This window comes from Ambystoma mexicanum, chromosome 1p (assembly GCF_040938575.1).
Source record: "Ambystoma mexicanum isolate Mex_15411 chromosome 1p, UKY_AmexF1_1, whole genome shotgun sequence".
NCBI lineage: Eukaryota > Metazoa > Chordata > Amphibia > Caudata > Ambystomatidae > Ambystoma > Ambystoma mexicanum.
Window position 1 is genome coordinate 471,117,287 of NC_090921.1, and position 19,898 is coordinate 471,137,184.

The 19,898-nt window shown below is 45.5% G+C and overlaps 1 protein-coding gene across 1 annotated transcript in view; it reads right to left on the reverse strand.

Annotated features, from left to right (window-relative positions):
- Positions 1–6,969: 6,969 nt before the first annotated feature.
- The window catches only part of FAM32A (family with sequence similarity 32 member A), a 72,496-nt gene continuing 59,567 nt past the window's right edge, over positions 6,970–19,898 (reverse strand). Inside the window, exons 4-5 of the mRNA XM_069649324.1 lie at positions 8,614–8,667; positions 6,970–7,304 (exon numbers count right to left, since the gene is read on the reverse strand). Of these exons, the coding sequence (XP_069505425.1) occupies positions 7,236–7,304; positions 8,614–8,667 (123 nt within the window). The 3' untranslated portion in view covers positions 6,970–7,235. The remainder of the gene's footprint in view (positions 7,305–8,613; positions 8,668–19,898) is intronic.

Below are 19,898 nucleotides of genomic sequence, written 5' to 3' on the forward strand. Positions count from 1 at the left end.
ATATGCGGTCCTCTTTAACCCATGGGCAGGCTATTCAAATAGTATAGGGTGCCTTCTTACTCTGTGGGCTAATTTTGTACAACTTTAATTTCCCCATCTTTTGTCCTTACCTAGAATGCCATACATTTAGGAACTTTTGATTAACAGTTGCTGAAGCGATCAAACTTCGGTTCCAACTGCTTTTCCTGTGCATTTTATTTTCATTGTAATGGTGAAGTGACCATGAAAGCCAAGAAAACCTGGATAGAAGACTTGAGAGGTGGTCACATCTTTGGATGATGGATAGAATGATGAATGTATATTGCCAGCAATAGTTGGCTTCCACTATACGAGGGAGAGAAGCCCAATTTATTTCCCCCGGGGAATTGGAAGAATTTCGTTTTTGTTTAATGGTTGAATAAGGTCAGATGCAGGACGCTGCAATACATGGTAACCTTGGAGAGTCGACCTGCCCGGGCTTTGCTGACATAGCCCTCAGCTACCTGTAAGTGGTAACGTTTAAGATTTTCATAACCCAATTCCTGCCCACCTTGGTGACATAGCTTCTCAATATGTAGATTATGGTGAAGTAGATTTGCCCCGTTACTAAAGACTTATGTCCCATTTATATAGAAGTTCAGAAGAGGGTGCAAGCATGATCGGTGCCCTTCATCTAAACCACTGGACAATTCAGGAGACTCCTGAGACACCCGCCACAGAAGGATCACATTTGCAAGTGTAGATTCTTACTGAAATCTCACCACAAAGAACCAGAGGCAAGCACAGAAAGAAGAGCGGCAGATAACACCTACAGATTGAGAGCAGAGACAGAAGTATGCATCATACACGGCAATTCTGCGGTATGCAATATGTGAGAATAGATCTGTGCAGACACTCACCAAAGCAAGCAAAGGATCCACAGTGCAAAAGACAGCAGTATGGCCTAAGCCAGTGATGTTGATCGAGAGTGTGAAACCCAAGCTCTGACGAAAGCAGGACTTCCACCTGCATCAAAGATGGTGGTTGAGGCTTCTAAAGCTTCTGGGCTATCAGTTCTGAGTCAGCTTGCGCAAAGATAAAAACTCAAAGGTATGCAGCTCGCCTAGAAACTACATACAACAGAAACGAGAACCTAATCAATTAATGGCTTTAGTAGATTGGCCTATAAGCATAAAGGGCTCCATAAGGCTGGGAAAGTTAGTGAAAGAGGACTAATAAGCTAGGAACCAAAATTGCATCAACCACAACTGTGCTACTGGAAAGCTGAAGTGCTTAAGCAAGCCAAGAGGCATGACAGAGCTTAGGGACCTGGGAATGATTTTGCCCTTAAACAACTGAGAAGTCAGAGAGGCTGGGAAGACCAATGCGCCTTAAAGGCCTGGCAATGATGAAGAGCAAGCTGGGTGTGGGAGTCATATCCCTGTGACTCACTGTGGCCATGAAGTGAGCTGTTCACTTGATCCCTGTGCATGGGATTAGGGCAAAGAAGAGAGACTATGGCTATATCCGTGACACTGTATGCCATGTAGAGAGTCTGAGGGGAACTTAGTATACCTACTGGAAAACTTTCACCACATAACTCACACATCATGACACATTGTGCTTAGATTGTTCCAAGACAGGTGCATGTTCATTTGGTAATAGACAACTGTTTGGTCCCATAAGCACTTCTTGACATTCCAACCTAAACAGAATAGAAGTGTCAAAAAACGTAGCTTTCCTCGAAGATGGGTTTAACATCTCAGATTTTGTGTGTGATCAGTAACCTTAGGCATCCAAGAACCCTGACACTTTATAGTTCACCAAATAAAGGATACCATTTGCTTGGTTGTAAAACAAGAACACGCTTTAAAAACACCTAGTCCCCACAGAGGTTTACCCAGACCTAATCCTGACAAGCAGTAAGTGCTCATGAATTATACTTTTGCATCATATGTTTTGTAGTTCCCCCACAGTGGGTAATACTCATTAAGCATATTTGAATGTTTACAAAATGTTAAAACAGCTCTTCCCGGTGGCATCAAAGCAACATGGGGTACTTTGACTAATGAAATGTATTTCAAGTTTTAAAAATTGACAATTGAAAATGTGTTTTTTTCTAAAAATACATTCCTAGGGAAGTATGCTTACTCTTTTCAATCAATTAGCCAGTAATAACATGTTCCAGTGGAAGCACAGCATAAACTACCTGTGTGTTTAGCTCTTTTTAAGCACACAGGGGAAAATAGATTTTGAGCCACACCAGAATTGCCCTTCAATACAAGTGACTTTAGTTACCCAGGTATTGAATGAGAGTGGTGTTCAGAGCACAAAGCACATTTTTGGTATTCCACTACTCCTGGAAATACTGCAAGTACATTTACCAAAGCATGATGTTTGGTAGCAGACATACTGCACTGTATTAACCAGGTTACTCACTTTAGTGACCACCTTACTCCTAGTCCATAGTCCCCTTTCTTCCATACTTGTGGGACATTCCTCCGTCCTGTGGGACGAGACCGGAGCACTTTGTAAAAGCATCAAACATTTTGCAAAAATGTTTAGGCCTTCCTCTCTACTGCACGCGGCCGTAACCCCGCCCATCTTTGCTCCACCCCGCGCATCGCCCATCAGTCTTTTTCTATCGCCAGGTCAGAGACCTTTAAGCAATAACAAAGGAACCTTATTAGAGGGGACGGCGGGCGGGCGTATGGAGGAAAGGGGACTATGGACTAGGAGTAAGGTGGTCACTACGGTGAGTAACCTGGTCATACTCCTACGTCCCGACCCCTTTCCTCCAGACTTATGGAAGATTCCCAAGCACTCCGCACAGGAACTACGGGTGGATGGAAAACCCCTTATTGAAAAAGATTCTTCAGCGCAGCCTGGCCAAACTGAGCATCAGATCTGGAGCTCAGGTCTAGACAAGGTTTACAAAAGGCTGATGGGGAGGCCCAAGTAGCCGCCTTTGCGATGGTCTCCCAGGGGACATTTTTTTGAAAGGCAACTGCGGCTGCCTTGCCCCACACCAGGTGTGCATGAATACCTTTAGGAGGCTGCAGTCCTTGGACAGTGTAAGACTCCGTAATACAGGCAGCGATCCACCTGGAGATAGTCGCCTTAGAGGCCCGTTTACCTTGTGGATTACCAAAGGTTACCAACAGTAGAGAAGAGCTCCTAAATTCGGATGTTCTGTCCAGATAGAACTTAAGAGCCCTTCTAACATCCAAACAAAGCAGAACCCTTTCCGCTTCTGAAGCAGGGTTCGGAAAAAAAACGGCAGGGAGATTGACTGGTTCAGATGGAAATCAGAGACCACCTTCGGCAGGAAAGAAGGATTTGTCCGTAGGGCCACCTTAACCTTGTGGAAAACCAAGAAGGGATGCTCCACCGACAAAGCCTGGAGCTCACTCACGTGCCTTGCTGAAGTAACAGCAAGCAAAAAAAGACACCTTCCACGAAAGGTGCTTGAGGTCCACCGTGGCCATTGGTTCGAACGGTTTATGGCACAACGCCGTCAAGCACCACATTCAAATCCCACGCCGGGTGCGGTTTGCGAACCGGGGGATAAAGGTGCGTCAAACCCGCGAAATGTCTCTTATCACTGGATTAGACAGAGTAAGAGCATTGGTCTGTAGCTAGGTAGGCAGGCAGATACCACCGAAAGATAAGTTCTGCATGACAGAACGTGAATGCCCGACTCTGCTAGGTGGGATACGAAGGACAGCACAGTGTCAATCATAGCTGCCCTTGGGTCCAGCTGTTTAAGTACCAATGACAGAACCCAAGCCACTTGCTTCTATACTGAGACCTTGTCGAGGGTTTCCTGGTTGCCTTAATAATGCGCATGTTATCAGCAGACAGGTTGAGATGTTCTAAGGATTTGAACTCGGGCACCATGCCGCCAAGCTGAACGATTGTGGGGAGGGGTGCCACAGCTGTTGATTCCCCCCCCCTGGTGAAGCAGATCAGGACTCACCGGTAGCCTGATCAGTGCACACACCGACAGGTGCTGAAGTTCTGAGAACCAGAACCTGGCCGGCCACCATGGGGCTATGAGCAGAAGAGAACAGTTCACTGTGTTCTTCAGCTTGCAAATCGCCCGATGAAACAGAGGCAGAGGCGGGAAATCATAGGCCCTCATGTTGTGCCAAGGAATCTCGAGCGCATCCCCCCCAGAGAGGAGGCTCCCAGACCATTTCTGGAGGCATACAGAGGAAGTTTGTTTGCCGATGTTGCAAAGAGGTCCACCTCCGGAGTGCCCCAACGCAGGAAAATCCATGAGAGGATCTCTGCCTTCAGTTCCCACTCGTAGCTGACCATTGTCCGTCGACTGAGGGTGTCTGCCGTGACGTTCAGCTGGCCCGGGATGTGCACTGCTACCAGCCAGACACCATGAAGAACCGCCCACTCCCAAATCTGGATGACAGGTCCACAAGAGGGGGAAGACTTGGTGCCCCCTTGCTTGTTGATGTAATACATTGCCACCACATTGTCCGTGCGGATACGGACCACCTTGTTGGCAATAACCGGTCTGAATGCCTTGAGCGCTAGGAAAATCACCAGAAGCTCCAGATGATTTATGTGAAGGAACTTGTCCTGAGGCGACCAAAGGTCCGAGACCTGAAGAAGATCCAACGTCGCACCCCACCCCAGGAGGGAGGAGTCCGTCGTGACCGTTAGCATCGGGGCTGGGTCCTGAAAACCTGTGGCCACCGACAGGTTGCTGAGAGATGACCACCACTCCAGGTCCACTCTCATGGAAGCCGGAATCAATATAAACTTGGAGTCCGGATCCACAGCCTGACGCCAAGAACTCCGGAGAGCCATCTGAGACCGCCTCATCTTGAGACGAGCGAGAGGTAGAGCCAAAACACAAGGCCATGAGGCCCAGAAGCCTCTGGAACCACCAGGCCGACATGCTCTCTGATTGCGCAAACATCTGACACGTGGCCAACAGATCCGCCATTCTGTCCCCGGTCAGGTAAACTCTGCAGTCGATCATGTTCCAGCGAAAACCCAGGAAAATCAAGTCCTGAGAGACCGTCATGGAAGATTTTCGCCAGTTCACCGACAGCCCAAGATATAACAGGAGCTGGAGGAGAGCCTGAAGATTGCATGCGGCTTTCAACGGGAAAGGGCTGCGTAAGAGCCAATCGTCCAAATACGGATACACATGGATACCCTGCAGATGAAGATAGGCCGCAATCACCGACATCATCTTTGTAAAGACATGCGGCGCCGAGCTGAGGCCAAAAGGAAGCAGTCGGAACTGGAAGTGCTCCTCTCCCACAGAGAAACGGAGATATCTCCTGTGTGGATTCCAGATCAGTATATCCATATACGCATCCTGAAGGTCCACCACGCTGAGCCAACCGCCCATCTGCAAAGAGGACCTTATTTGGCCAGGCGTGATAATCTTGAATTTCTCTTCGGGTAGGAAAAGATTGAACTGGGTAGGTCTAGGATGGTGCGCAGGCCAGCCTGGTTGGGTTTGGGCACCGTAAACAACCGGGAGTAGAAGCCCTCCCCTCACTCCCCTAGGGGAACGGGTTCCACAGCTCTGAGGTCCAGCAACTTCTGAACCTCGGCTTTGAGGGAGGACGACCCCGACTGCTGGAAAGGAGGGTTGAAGGGTGGGGTAGGGGGAAGGGTAAGCAGAAGCCCGCCCGAGCGACTGGCAAGACCCACCGGTCCTCAGTGAGGTCTGCCACGCCTCCCAATGAGACGCAATGCGTCCTCCCACCAGGGTTTTGTGCGAGTGGAGAAAAGGACTGATGGGCGATGCGGAGCTAAGATGGTCAGGGTGACGGCCGTGTGCAGTACCCCACGTAGAAAGAGGAAAGACTCAAACATTTTGCAAACTTTTTGATGCTTTTACAAAGTGCTCCGGTCCCATCCCACAGGACGGAAGAATGTCCCATAATTATGGAGGAAAGGGGACGGGACGTAGGAGTATGGTGATTATTCATAAAATAAGCACTGTCAATGTGTTAACATGAAGGGGAGTGTGTTTTTGCAAGTATTACCTGTAGTACACATTTTAATCCAGAATAGTCTTTCATCAGGATGAAAGCTATTTTGTTGAACAGGACCGCCATAGTACAAACTGCTTGTTAGCTTTGTGTAGGGTAGGCAAAGCTACAGGCGTTGCAATACAATCATATCAGGCAGCAAGGCAATATGAAATATACCATTGCAGGGCTCTTAAAATAAATAAATAATAAAAAGTTGTCACAGATCTCAAACCTCAATGAAGTAAGTCAAAGAGGTGCTAAGCACTTTCCTAAACTGCATGTGCACAAGAGGGGACAGGAGGCTAAATTCAAACTTCTATGTCCTAATTTTCAGACTCCAAAAATGACCCACAGATGCTAAAGAATTGAAAGAGTAATGTATTCAACACTGCATCACTAAGTATTTCATTTGACTCAGAAGAGGCATTAAGTTTTTAAACTTCACATGGAAAGACTCAAAACCAATCTTTGATCTGCGTTTCCAATTAGAAGCAACATCGGCTGGCAAGAATGAAAGACTGGAGATGGTTTTTGACCATTGGCCCCAAGGAAATTGTGGTAGGCGTGACATCAAACAAGAGGCAGCTTACTTACAAACTACACTTTATCCCTTGTCTTAACCCCCTACTAAACTACAGCCATTTTTGTATCATTTTAAAGTGTAGAACCAATAAAGCTCCAGTCAATACCCCCCCCCCCCTTCACTTCATGCCTTCATAGTCACGCTAAACCATGAAACGCACCAAAGTAACATCACATAATGAAGGAAAAAACAAAAGAACCCTTTTTGATGCATTTCCGAGCATTTCCTTTACATATGTGCTTTGAACCTTGACAGTTCCGGGGCATAAGGGATAGTTGTGAAGAGAAGCCAGTAATAGAATCAAAAGGTGTGAAGAGAAGCCAGCAATAGAATCAAAAGGTGTTAGATAAACAATGTTTTCTTTTGAGGCTGATGGTTGAAAAAATAAATTAACCTGGTTTCGACTAAAGATGAAATGAGCACTATCTTTATTTCATTTCAAAACTGTAAATTAAAAAGCAAAATAACTTTAATGAGAATAGAGAAATTGAGGTTGCCGATCGATTACATTTTTCATCTATGGATTATATTTTTCACATAATAAAAAGACATTTGACCTTGTGTTGGTAATGAGCGACAGCATTTTAGACTTGTTAAATGTAAGACAATGCTTTTCAAATAATCATTTCTAGATATAAAAGCAAAAAAAAAAAAAAAAAAAAAAAAAAGTGCATTCCTTATTTTGTCCAGCTGACTTTGGGAATATCATAATGTTCAGTAAGGGTATCCAGATGTCTGTTAAAATCCTGCAGAGAAAAATAAATAAAAACATACATTAAAAGGCTGGCCAATTGCACAGAACATGAAACAGCCTTTCAAGATATAAAAAAACACAACAAAAAAAACAAAAGAAAATGCACAAATGCTTATTCATAGCGTCTTCGGTGTCAACCTCCGACATGAAAGCAAGGGGCAATCCCTCGACAGAAAAAACTGGGACTAAGTGAAACGCACACACTTGCTCCTTCTGAGAAAAACAATTTAAATTAAAAATAATGTATTATTTTTTTTAATGAGTTTTAGTTCATATATTAATCAACTATACCTTCCCAGTTGTGGCTGTCGCACTCTCCAACTCTGATTTGAGTAAACTAACTGACAAGATATGCATGATTCCTAACGTTATCCGACATTAAGATTAGAGACGCTTACAAAATGTTAACTAACAGGTTTATTTCATACCCCAACTTTTTCTATCACTACTTGCCATGGGTGACTGAATTGACTCCTGGCGAGCTCAAAAGTTTGTGTGCATGTGGAGAATTGAAGGGGCGAGTAACATAGTGTGCCTGGCTGGTAGCTTGCAACTGGCCATATTGACCCCTGTTTATTTTACACCAAAATATATAGATAAATATTGGCAATGTATTCCAAGACAAGAGTACACATATTCCTATGATGAAAATACAGGACATTTTCAGATTCTCACTCAAATAACAGGTGATCAACTATGTTTTGGCGCATAAGCCATGTCTATGCCTTCTTCATTGACATCAAAGATTGTTCGATTAATGACCACACCTAATTTGAAAGAGAAGGAAACATTCCATTGACTAAAATCAGATATACAATATCAATTGTTCACTTGTATGCTCCCTTAGATGCCTCAAAACGGTATTCACTTATGGAGTAAAGATTTGTCAGATACATGTATTCACGCATGCCCCAAGGAAACATGGTTCACTTCCAATTGTGATACTATATGTTGGCAACTTGGTTCAAGCCATTTTATGTTTAAATTAAACAAGTTGGATAACCAATTTCTGACCAGCTGAAGCCCTAAATGTAAAACGAATAAAACATTATACATACATACCCTAGGAATTAATGTACTTGAACCAATGGTGGATGAGAGCGAGACATCCACCAGAGCAAAGCGATAAATTAAAATGAACTAAAGATGTTTTTCTTTTTTTTTTTTTAATTCTTTTTCCAGAAGGAGCAATTGTGGCGTTTTAAATCGTTGTCAATAAGGCAGTCTTGTCCACAGTATGCGGAGCAATTGGCCACACATTTATGTGGAGCTGTAGACATACAAAAGTAAAGTAATCTCACCTCAACTCTTTGCTTGTGAGTTTTTGATGCTTTGTTTAATATCCTCTCCATTTGCTATAACAAAAACAAAGAAGGAATGTTAGTCAACTATACAAGGAGTCAACATTAGGATTTTTCAGTTGGGCCCTGCAGGATGCATCAGTCCTGAATCTGTGTAGCTGTCAGAGCGGGACTACAATTCTTAAAGAGTACTGTGCCAGCATTATGCACGCTTTCCCATATTTCCTAATTTTGGTGGTATCCAACTACTACCATTATCCTGCTTAACCGCCCTGCCCCCAATCTCCAAACGGTGTCACTTTTCCCTGACCTGTTTGATTCTTTATCTTTACACATATTGAAATGCTTTTGTAACATGAACCGAACAAGCAATTCACCTTTTAAAAAGACAAGATAAACATCTAATTAGGTAAGGATGGGGTGGAGTGTAACCAAAGGGTTTAGCCAAGGTGATTCTGGGTTAAGAGACCACAGTTACAATACCTACAGTTCTCAAGAACATATACAAAATCAGGCAACTTGAACAAGAAGGGGGAGAAGATATTCAGATTGTCAAGGAAATGAATTGTGGTTTCAATATTTTTAGAATATGCACGTCTATCCACCTAAAATGTCTAAAATACCTGCAAGTAACCCCACTTTCCAATACAACACACCTTTTGATGCCAATTACGAGTGCAGTCTCTTTTCTTCATGAGTAAGTGCCAGGGTTTATGGTCAATCGATGAGCAACTATAATAACACTGCATGAAACAAAAGTCAATTTCTTCTTTATTCAATGATTTTTGCCTTCAATTCCTCAAATGAGAATGGTATGCAAACACTTCTATTCCCATGCAGGGACACTTCTGGCCTTAGAAGTGGGTAAATAACAATAGAGGTTTCTGCCTACAGTTGCTTCATTGTGGATTTAAAAAACAAAAAATGTTAAGCACGCTTTCAGTGTGTCGATTGGGTTTACAGAATGCGTTTTGTACTGCACGAATGGTTGTATTTAGAAGCACCTGTTCCTGTGTGCCTGGGAAGTTTTCAAAAAGGAATTCAAAGTATTTGTAAGCTCACATTTTGATGTAAACATTTTTTTCTTTTTTAAACACCCCCACACAACATACAGCACGGTTGACAGATGTCAAAGTTGCCATTTTTTCCATAAAGCATTCTGGGGGAAATCAAACTGCTCCCTGGAGTTGGAACATAACTAGAATGTACCAATCATGAAGCTATGGTAAAGCCAAGCAAAGCTTTTTTCACACACGTTTCAAAGAAACTGTCTCGATGTGTGTTGTTCCCCCAACCTTTTCAGACCCATTCATCCCTATGAGTTTTTTTCTTGTTACGATTCAGAAAGATCCCTACAGGCTGTGATCATCATCTTAACATTCCCAACCCCTTCCTTCATCACAATAGGACATGCAGCCTTCAGGCTTAGCAGGAAATGATCCTTGATCCAACTCACGACCTCCCAATCAGTCATCTCTCGTTTGGTTCCCCCCCCATCCTTACCAGTGGTCAGGATTTGGAATATGGCCTTTGAGCATAGCTGTGGATTTGATGACTCCACCCAACCTTAGTTCTCTCTGTGACCTAGTCCCCTTTCCTTGCCAGGATCTCAAATGCAGCTTTTAGGCTTAATGGAGAATTCCCCAGGATCCTCTCCCCTCCTCAGTCAACTGTCACCACCCATCCGTATGCCTGGACAGGATCTGCAATCCACCCTTTGAGCTAGGAGTTTCCCTCGATCCCTCACTCATTGTGCTCCTTCACTCTCCTGCCCGGTACAGCTGTATCCCTGTCCTCTGTGCCCCCCTGCATCCTAACCCTTGCTGTATATCTGTATTGTTGTATACCTCTGTAAAGCGCCCTGTTGCTTCTCGAAGGTAGGTCTACGCTCAATAAATACTATAATAATAATAAAAGCTCAAGTGCACTTTACAGAACTAGTATAAAACAAATCAAATAATCACATGCACACACTGTGGCACAAATCTTCCCATTCACAAGGATTATGGACGTGTATGCTCAGATGTGGGTACGGGCCTGCGAGGCATAAAGATTACATCTGGGCCTAGAGACCCCAACTGATGAGGCCCAACAAGGGCGAAACATGTCTGGGGATGCTTGTGGTCTCGTGCAGAATGGATGAAACCAAGTAGTTCGGGCTAGACTGCCCCTTTTGGGGTGGGACCAACCTGATTTGCATATGGTCTTTACCTTTTGTAATGGCTTCGCAGGCAAAGAACGATGGTCTGCAGGGTTACCCAGAGTAATGCCAGAGGTTAAGATGAATTGTAAACCTTCCAGCCATAGCCTCTTTTGTTTTTCTACATTCAAAAGGTGTTAGCTGCCACTAATTCACTGTGAACCTTGTTTCAGTCCCTAACAATCAAATGATTTGTTTTACAAAACATGGAGGCTGTCCCGCATGAAGAAAGAGATAATTCAAAATTAAAGTTTGCGATTCCAAAATGGCACCCGCTGGCAAGAGGAGTTAAAGATGGAGATGATAATCGAGGATTGTAGCAGTGAGGGCCACACAAGGCGAACAACGCGCCAAGTGTGGTGCACTGGATAAGTTGGGTTAGGTGTTCCCATATAAGAAGGTGGAGCCTGCTGCTTTAAAGACGTGAGGACACGGTTATGCAGACTATATCCCCCTGGAGAGAGTTGGACCGCTGTAGGGAGAGTACCTTTCAGCCATTGATGCCAAAACCTCAGTGACTCCCAATCGCAGGGGGCCTACAATGCTGCTGGCGACGGGACACTCGCAGGGGGAAACCCCAAGCCAGAAAAGCCTGCTGAGGTAACCCGGACAGACATAACACAAATGGCGGAAAAGAAGGAAGAGCTCATTTAGTGCTTGCAAGAATTCCAGGAAAATAAAAAATAAAATCACTGCCTCATTCTAGGATCAATTTACTTTACTGAAGGAAAACAATGCAATCCATGAACGAAGAGATTAGGAAACTTGAAGAACACATTGACACGACGGAACAGGCCTTACAGGAAGTAACTGACGCAGCTAAGCAGAATGACGTGCTCCTGGAACAACTATCAAGACAGTCTCAAAACCTGGAACTCCAATGTGAAGACTTAGAAACAGGTTGAGAAGGTCCAATATTCTGCATTAAAGGACTGCCAGAAAATGTTGTGGATAAAGACCGGAAGGAAACGGTACAGCAATTCTTTGGGGATCTAATAGGGGTCCTGCCAACAGCTGAAATCGTTAGACAAGATCCTCATGGTTATTATCTCTATAAGAACTGAACCAGGTGCAAGACCAAGAGATGTGTTGGCGGCGTTAGCCTCATATGGGTAAAAAGAACAAGTTACTCTCTTACCTGGTAACGTTCTTGCGATGGGATCGTTCGACGACGTATTCCATATCTATGATAGTAATCACCACAGCTGTGCTGCTTCGGAAAATCTTTCGGCGTCTGCGTCGATGACATTGATACGCCGCCCTCGAGGACCTCCGACGGCCGACAATCACTGGATGTTATAAGTAGGACGCACGTAGCCTCAGTTGTAGTTTTTTCCCAGAACGTGTGGCACCAGTCTTCTGCCAGTCTGACCACACAAAGCCTTGCGGAAACATAAGCTACAATCGCATAAGAAATTCTGTAGCGGGGAAGGTAGGGAAGGAGGGAGCGATATGGAATATGTCGGACCATCCCATCGAAAGAACGTTACAGAAAACAGAAATTTAGAATGCCCAATCAAATTGCGGAGTAAAGGACCGCCTTGCCAAAGGCCAGATCCTGCCCCCGGATGGAATCGAGGGAGTAGTGACACACAAAAGTATGTACCGAAGCCCAGGTGGCTGCATCACAGATATTACGAATAGGAACACCCCTCTGTAGGGCAGTAGAGGCAGCCATACCCCTGGTAGAATGGGCCCGTAAGCCGACCGGTGGGTCCTTACCCGCCAAGCGGCAACACTACGAGATAGCCAAACAAATCCAGCGAGACAAAGTCTGTTTCGTCACAGCTTGTCCCAAACGCTTTCCAGCCTAACCAATGAAGAGTTGATCGTCCACTCTGAGCCCGGGACATGCGTGAAATATAAAAGCTTAACGCTCTCCTAGGATCAAGCCTATGGAGCCTCTCTTCTTCCTTACCAGGATGTGGAGGAGGATAAAACGCCGGAAGAACAACCTTCTGGCCTAAATGAAATTCCGACACCACCTTCGGAAGAAAGTAAGGACGAACTGCAAGGACAACCCTGTCCTTATGAAACACAGTGAAGGGTGGCTTAACTTAAAGTGCCTGTAACTCACTCACTCTGCGAGCGGAAGTGACCGCAACCAAAAACACAGTTTTAAGAGTTAACAGTCTCAAAGGGCACGAATGCAAAGACTCAAACGGAGCAACCATCAGAAACTTGAGAACAAGGTTCAAATCCCAACCGGGCACCTGCAAAGGTGACGGAGGGAACACATTAGTGAGCCCTTTCAGAAACGGAGAAATTAAAGGAATTTTAAAATAGGAACTCTTCAAACTAGCGCTTAAATATGGACAGCGCCACCAGTCTGTGTCTCTGCTGCGGGGTGCCCCGGGAGGTCCTCCTCCTCCTCTCATCATCGGGCGAGTAACCCTCGTCTATGTCCCCTGAATTGTTCACCCCTGTGGCAGGGGGTCCGATCTGACAGTATGTTGTCTTTCTTCACCAGGAAGGCCTTTTTAAGTATTGCGACTGGGTCGTCTGCCTTCTGGGGGTCTGAGTCGACCTTCCTTTCCTTGCTCGTTGGAGGCGAGGGAAGGGGTCAAAGAGTCTCTGCTCTTCCGAGCCCTACGCCCCTGCTCAACCCCTCCCTGGGGGTGTCCAGTCAACGGACCTTGGCCTGGGCTAAGAGCCCGCTTTTTCTTGGGGGATCTCTGATCTCTTTCCAGCATCCATGCTTCTAACACATCCAATCTCTGGGCGATCGGCTGTACGCCTCCTGAAACTGCAATGGACAGTGACACTCCCAACACCTTTTTAAAACTGAGCGAAAGATCTATTTCCTGATGGGATGGCTCCTCCTCCCCCCACTCTTCCTTATTATATTCTGGTGTCGAGTGATCCCCCTCCATACTGGGCCATGATATCTTGTGTTAGCCGAGCTTACTGTCTGGGTCGATCGAAATAGGCCCACAATATGAAGCAGCTTTACTAAGGGGCTATGGGCCTTCTGGAGGCACGAGCTGGCGTTACGGTCACTAGTGTGAAGCTAGCAGCTGATTAGGTAAGTCTTGTGCTCCGTTTGTTGATTTGATAACATTTATTTATTTTAAATGGGCACACTCTCGCAGATGCTCACTTGTCACTCGACTGAAGAAAAACTGAGCGTGAATGCCAGAAGGGTCTGGGGAATGACAGGAAGGCTTGTTGCCTCCTGTTCCCTCAGGGTCCTAACGCGTGCCTCTCACAGACGTGTGCGCCCGCGGCTCCGGCCCTGCCTCCGCACAACACGGAACACTGATCACAGAACAATGATCCTAGAATTCGCACTTGTGCGGCCGCAGTTTTACTGAAATATGAGAACGTGAGAGCGGCGAGCGCCGCGTCTCCTGCTTTACAATAAACAAAGTCGAGCTTATAAAGTAAAATATGTATATATATTTTTTTTAGTACATTACATTCACTGCGCCATTAGTTAACACACACGTCTGAATATGATCCAACCATGAAGCGTAATGCTGTACCATAACAAGCATAAAGGAAAGAATAACTTAGCTCGTATATGGCAGCAAAGGAATTAACTTTGTGTTGGGGGTTCTTATATAGGAGGCAGGCACAGGATTGGTGGAGAGGGTACAGGCTCAGGACTACCTAAAAGGGAGAGGCTCACGGGACTTGCAGTTTTAGGCAGTTTGGAGCCTCTCGGACAGATGATAAACCTTTAAACTAAAAGGGTTTCTTTTTTGCTACCTCAAACTTAAAATGTGTTAGTTTAAATGTTTAAATAGCTGTATTGGTGGCAATAAAGAGTAAAGCATAATGCTCGCCTCCGTCTTGTCATAGAATCAATATGACAGAAATGAAGGTTCTGAATGAGAAGCAAATTAGATATAGTGTATTACATCCTGCAAGGAAGGCATGAGAATCTTGCAGATGAAGAGGGTGGTAGTCCGCTCGGTGAACACGCCTAATGAATAAACGTCTATGGTAATTGAAATCGCTAACACCAAAAGGTAAAGGAGGAGGCGTCGCCTGCGGGGAGCCATAGATGAACTGCCCTAAAGGATGAAAACAATAGAGGACGAACCTCTCCAAAAGAAAATCTATGTATCCCACAATTGATACATTGCTGTTAGGCAGAATTGCATGCAGTACCCTCTGGGACCACCACATTAAATTAGGACTAAAGGTGTAAGCAAAAACCAACCTTTGGTATAAGTATGTACTACACAGTTTGTGGTAGCAAACTGAGCAGCCAGGCTTATCTCAAGAGGGAATGTGAGCAGTACAAGAGGTCTTTCAATCACAATGGTTCAAGTAGACACTTACTTTCAAGGTTTCTTGGTGTATTGAAAGGAGGAACCCGCACCCCCGCCCCCCCTCTCACCCCCGGGCCAGCCCGTAGTGCAATATAACTTCTAATAACCTTCCCTCACAAGTAAGAAAACTATGCAAGTCACACTATGCTAGTCACAATGAGCTCTGTCTGGAAGAAATCCACTCACTCAGAAGATTTTATGCTTGCATTTATTTACTACGTACACATTATAATCAAGCAGCAGTTTTCAGTAATATTGAATGAAAGTGCAAGCTGAATAATACAAATTATCATTTACAGATGAATATGCAATTAGATCTTACGCTCCTAGGAATCGTTGATGGAGATAAGATAGAACCACACCCAGGACCCACGCCACTCAGGGCCCGGCACTCCTCAGGGACTAGCCCCCAAAAGCCTGCACCAGAGCGGGGATGTGGTGCCAGGAGCATCTGCCCTCTAGTGCTGGCTGGTCATCCAGGCGCATTTTCTTTCCGTGCGTGCGCCTCGCAAACAGCCCAGGAAGAGTCCTTCCCTAACTGGCCCAGGTTAAGCTCTCTTATTAGGGGCTGCACGTCAATCACTATGAAGTACCAGCTCTTCGAGAATCTTCTAGGCTGAAACCTTCCATGCAGCAAAACATGCTTTCGACTGGAAAGTTACTGTCAGTCTAGGCTCTCAGGCTCAGTGTACGTTGTTGTGGGAAGCGCCTTCCTACATTCCTGTTTTATCAGTGCACCTGACTCGCAGAGCGCAGAAGAGAATGGCCGTGCCTGGCTCCTACAAGCTGCGCAGGGCTTCATGCAAAACTAAATGTTTATGTCTTGAAGGGCCTTCGCACTTAACCCCTCGCAAGCATGCTGGCTCACTCAGATCGAGAGGCCTGTCTGGTTCAGCATTTTCCTCCACAATTCGAATAAGCTCTAAATACACGCAAGATAGCTCAGTAGGTTAAAGCAAGTGCAGCTCACTGCAAGTGCCTAGATGCTTTTCACGACATTCCACCCCTTTCGAAGTGAGGCCTGAAAATGCCGACTCAGTTCCATGATCTAGAAGCATGTACAGTGTGCTGTAGGCCGATCAAATGTTTTTCTAGCGCAGTTATTATATTATAGAGAAAAGACATTCTGCGCAAGAGCCCAATGAAAACGATAAGAATTAATATTAGGGAAATCAGCAGCCACAGCAATGGATGCAACATTATATTAAGCAGCTTAGTGGAGGAAGGTGACCATCCAGTGAATACATCCCACCAATGGCGAGCAGTAACTGATTGCAGATGATCGGCAGTTTTGATTGATTCCTGTCGATCATCATCTTGCACTTTGCAGAGATAACCAAGGTAGCTAGCGTTTGGAAATCTTTTTAAGCGGTTTGAGCAAATTGTCTTATAGCTTGAAGCCTGGCAGCGATTACTCCATAGGGTAGAGTCCAGTTAAACAGTTGCGCGAGTTCGGCATGCAGAGTGGTCAATGAATATAAGGTGTGAGTAACAATGTCTAAAATAGTCACAACCTGATCTACGCAAAATACTTGAGGGTTTCCTAGCAACCTATAATTATTAATAAGCAAGGAATGATTAGTAACTATACAGGCCTTGTGTTGGTCTATCTGGGAAATGTCAGTCCTATTAATGTGGTACTGCATCCGGGTGCACTCCCCTGCTATGGGATGCATGAATGGGTCCGGAATCCTCCCAGTTTGGGGACACACTCACCCCTGATCCCAGGGCATGCAGGTTTGACTGTGGATGGTGTAGTTTTGGCTGTCTAACCATTCCACTCGTATCTGCGGAACCCAGCAGGAACCATCGATTTTCATAGGCAAGACTATAAAAGGGCACCATATTTCTAAAGCATAAGCGGTTCTACTAACTTGCATTAAAGCGTGGCATGTGTTATTAATGCAATCAAAAGCAAGCGGTTTAATCCATATGTTTGCTGGTAACTGTAGCTCTGTGTGCCAGTGGGTTGAGGATAGTCGCCCCCACTCGGAGCGAAAAGCCAACGCCTGCTGATTTAACAAGGTTTGCCATAAAATGCATCGGGTGTCTTTTGCAGTCTTATTGACCTGCCCTATGGCAGTAAAGATGTCTTCATAGCTAAAATTCAGCCATCTCCATTGGTTACCAATACTTGTAGCAGTGTTTCGCAGGGTAGGGCTTATCAGGGGGCCCCACTGGGCCAGAAGTTTTATGGCCGCACTGGCATCAGAACCCATGGTGGCTAACTTATTGTGCACAGTTTCTTTGTCAAAGGCATTTAAAGCTCCCGTTCCCACCCCCGCTGCTCCCGCAATCAATGAATCTAGCCCCCTAGCTACGCACAATTTGGTGATGGGCCATAAAATTGACTCCATTTGTAGCAGCTTGGTTGTAATAATGAAACATTGCCTCGTGACAAATCTATATCCAAGTGTACCTCTGTAACAATCGAGGCATGCATTACGGGCCGGCAATTTAAATGCTGTCTAACTACTGGAAAATGTAACACGTGCACATTTTCTACCTTTTGTGATTTAAAGAACACCATTCTCCAAGTGGCATGCCTGCCAAATACAATATTAGTTTTAGATACAAAAACCATACTACCATCCAGCAGTGGCTGTTTGATCGTACAATTGTAAAAAATGCATTTAGTCAAGTTATAGTCCACAAAATCTTGGCGAGAACACTCGCTGCAGTTCTTGGGGCAGAAAAAACATGAAACATCAAACAAATTGTTGGATCCATTCACTGAAACATTTGGGCCTATGATTTCTTTAGCACCAGTCATATGAGTCAGTGACAAAAGGTGTCCAACAACATGCCAAGCCAGTACATTAGCAGTTCCATGTGGATACTCATTTGTAGCGCTTTTCTCACAGGTTACAGTGCAATTGTTATCATCACGCAGGACTGGAGCATCAGGTGTAGTAGTGCATGCGATTCTCAGAGTCCATGTAGCATCGTGCATCAACCCATTCTTTACAGAGAAAGTGTTTGCTTGACAGATCAGGAGCACCCACAGCAAGGCAAGTCCCATCCCCTTCATGTCACACTATGTTCGTGGTGTGAGCCTAGTAGCTGGGATATAAACAGGCATGCCAGAATTCTGCAATAGTACAACATATGTACTTCCAACACCTTGACTTAACACCTCCCCATCTTCAGGCTTTTTATTTGGATGGTGAATCCACACCTTTTTCCCAGTGCTACCGAAGCCTCCTTCACCCCTCAGTGTGGTGTATGGGGCATGCTTACTTTCAACCACTAGGGGAACAACTGCTTGCTCACAAATCAATTGTGCAATTCGGTAATATTTGGTTAATGGTACCGCAGATGCACCAGCAATATGTAAAAGTACCGAAACAGACCCTCGATAATCAGGATCAATCACACCTCCCAAAATGTCAATGCCTTTTTTCTCCAGGCTGGATCGCGTCCATAAGTGCCAGCCGGCAATTTGATGCCAATACCCAGCGATATGGATTTAGTTTGCCCCGCTGGTATAACAACATCTTCATAGGTAGATAAAATCAAGCCAATGATGCCCGCAGTAGCTTGCACAGGCAGCTTTGCTTCTTTGTACGTTTTCCACACAATAAGAGTCTTTGTGGATTCCACCTTCTCACTTGTCAGTCTCACAAAGGATGTCTGCCGGATTCCCAATGGACGATTGTTCAGTTCAAACAGTGCTTGTGCCAGGTGCCTGGACCACCCCTTGAGAGTGAGAGTCTTAGTCAGTTTCTTTATTTGTTGCTTGAGCAGCCCATTGCTACGCTCCACCAGAGCAGAGGATTCGGGGTACCGACTGATGTGCAGTGTCCATTTGATACCTTGCTCTAGCGCCCAGTTCTGCACATTGGATTTCGTCCGGAAGGCCATAGTGCCTGATGAGGCATTCCATTCCTTGCAAGGTAGCCCGTTGATCTGCATGGGCAACTGGATAGGCTAACAGCAGTCCAGAATATGAGTCTACCATGGTCAACACATAATGCTTCCCATTCTCGGGCGGCAAAGGGCCAATGTAGTCAACTTGCCATACGCTAGCAGCTCTTTCCCCTCTTCTTAAAGGGCCTCGAGGCTTCCTCTCCAGTGGATAGTGCTTCACTTCGCAGCACACGGAACATTGCGAGGCAGCTTGCTTGGCATGATCCATGGTAATGGGCAATTGTCTCCTCTTAGCCCATTCATAGGTTCCTGCTTGCCATAAAGTTTGGTGTGCCCAGTCCGCCATTCCTTGCAATACCTCAGGTGTTGTCACTGGGCGAATCTTTGCCATTTGATCCACTTCGTTGTTGAACAGGACAGCAAGTGAGACGTCAGGGGGCATGTGTGCATTGACATGCCCAATGCAGATTTTGCACCTCTCGCCTTTGCTCCACATCTCTTCTCAGATGTCCGGCCCTCCCCAGATTGGAGTGTTTTTGATCTGCCAGCCGTCTCTTCTCCATGCCGGTGCCCAATGCGTCAGGCCTTGATATGTGGCCCAACTGTCCGTGTATGTATGCAGTCACTGTCTCTTTCACCTGTTCAATCACAGAGGCCGCCGCCTACAGTTCAGCATACTGACTGGATCCTCCCACACCTTCTCTCATCGGCAGTGTTTCTCGGTGGGGCTGGAATGCGACAGCTTGCCAGTGTCTTTGCCCTTTATCATACTTTGCTGTGCCGTCCGTGAGCCATGCAAAATTTTGTTATTCCTCTGTCAATGTATCATAGGCGGGTGTGACTTTGAAGGGAGATTCTGGCAACGCCACTGGGGTGCTCGGTTCAGGCATCGTGTCCAGATCCACTGCCTCCAGCATGTGTTCTTGCAGTCTGGA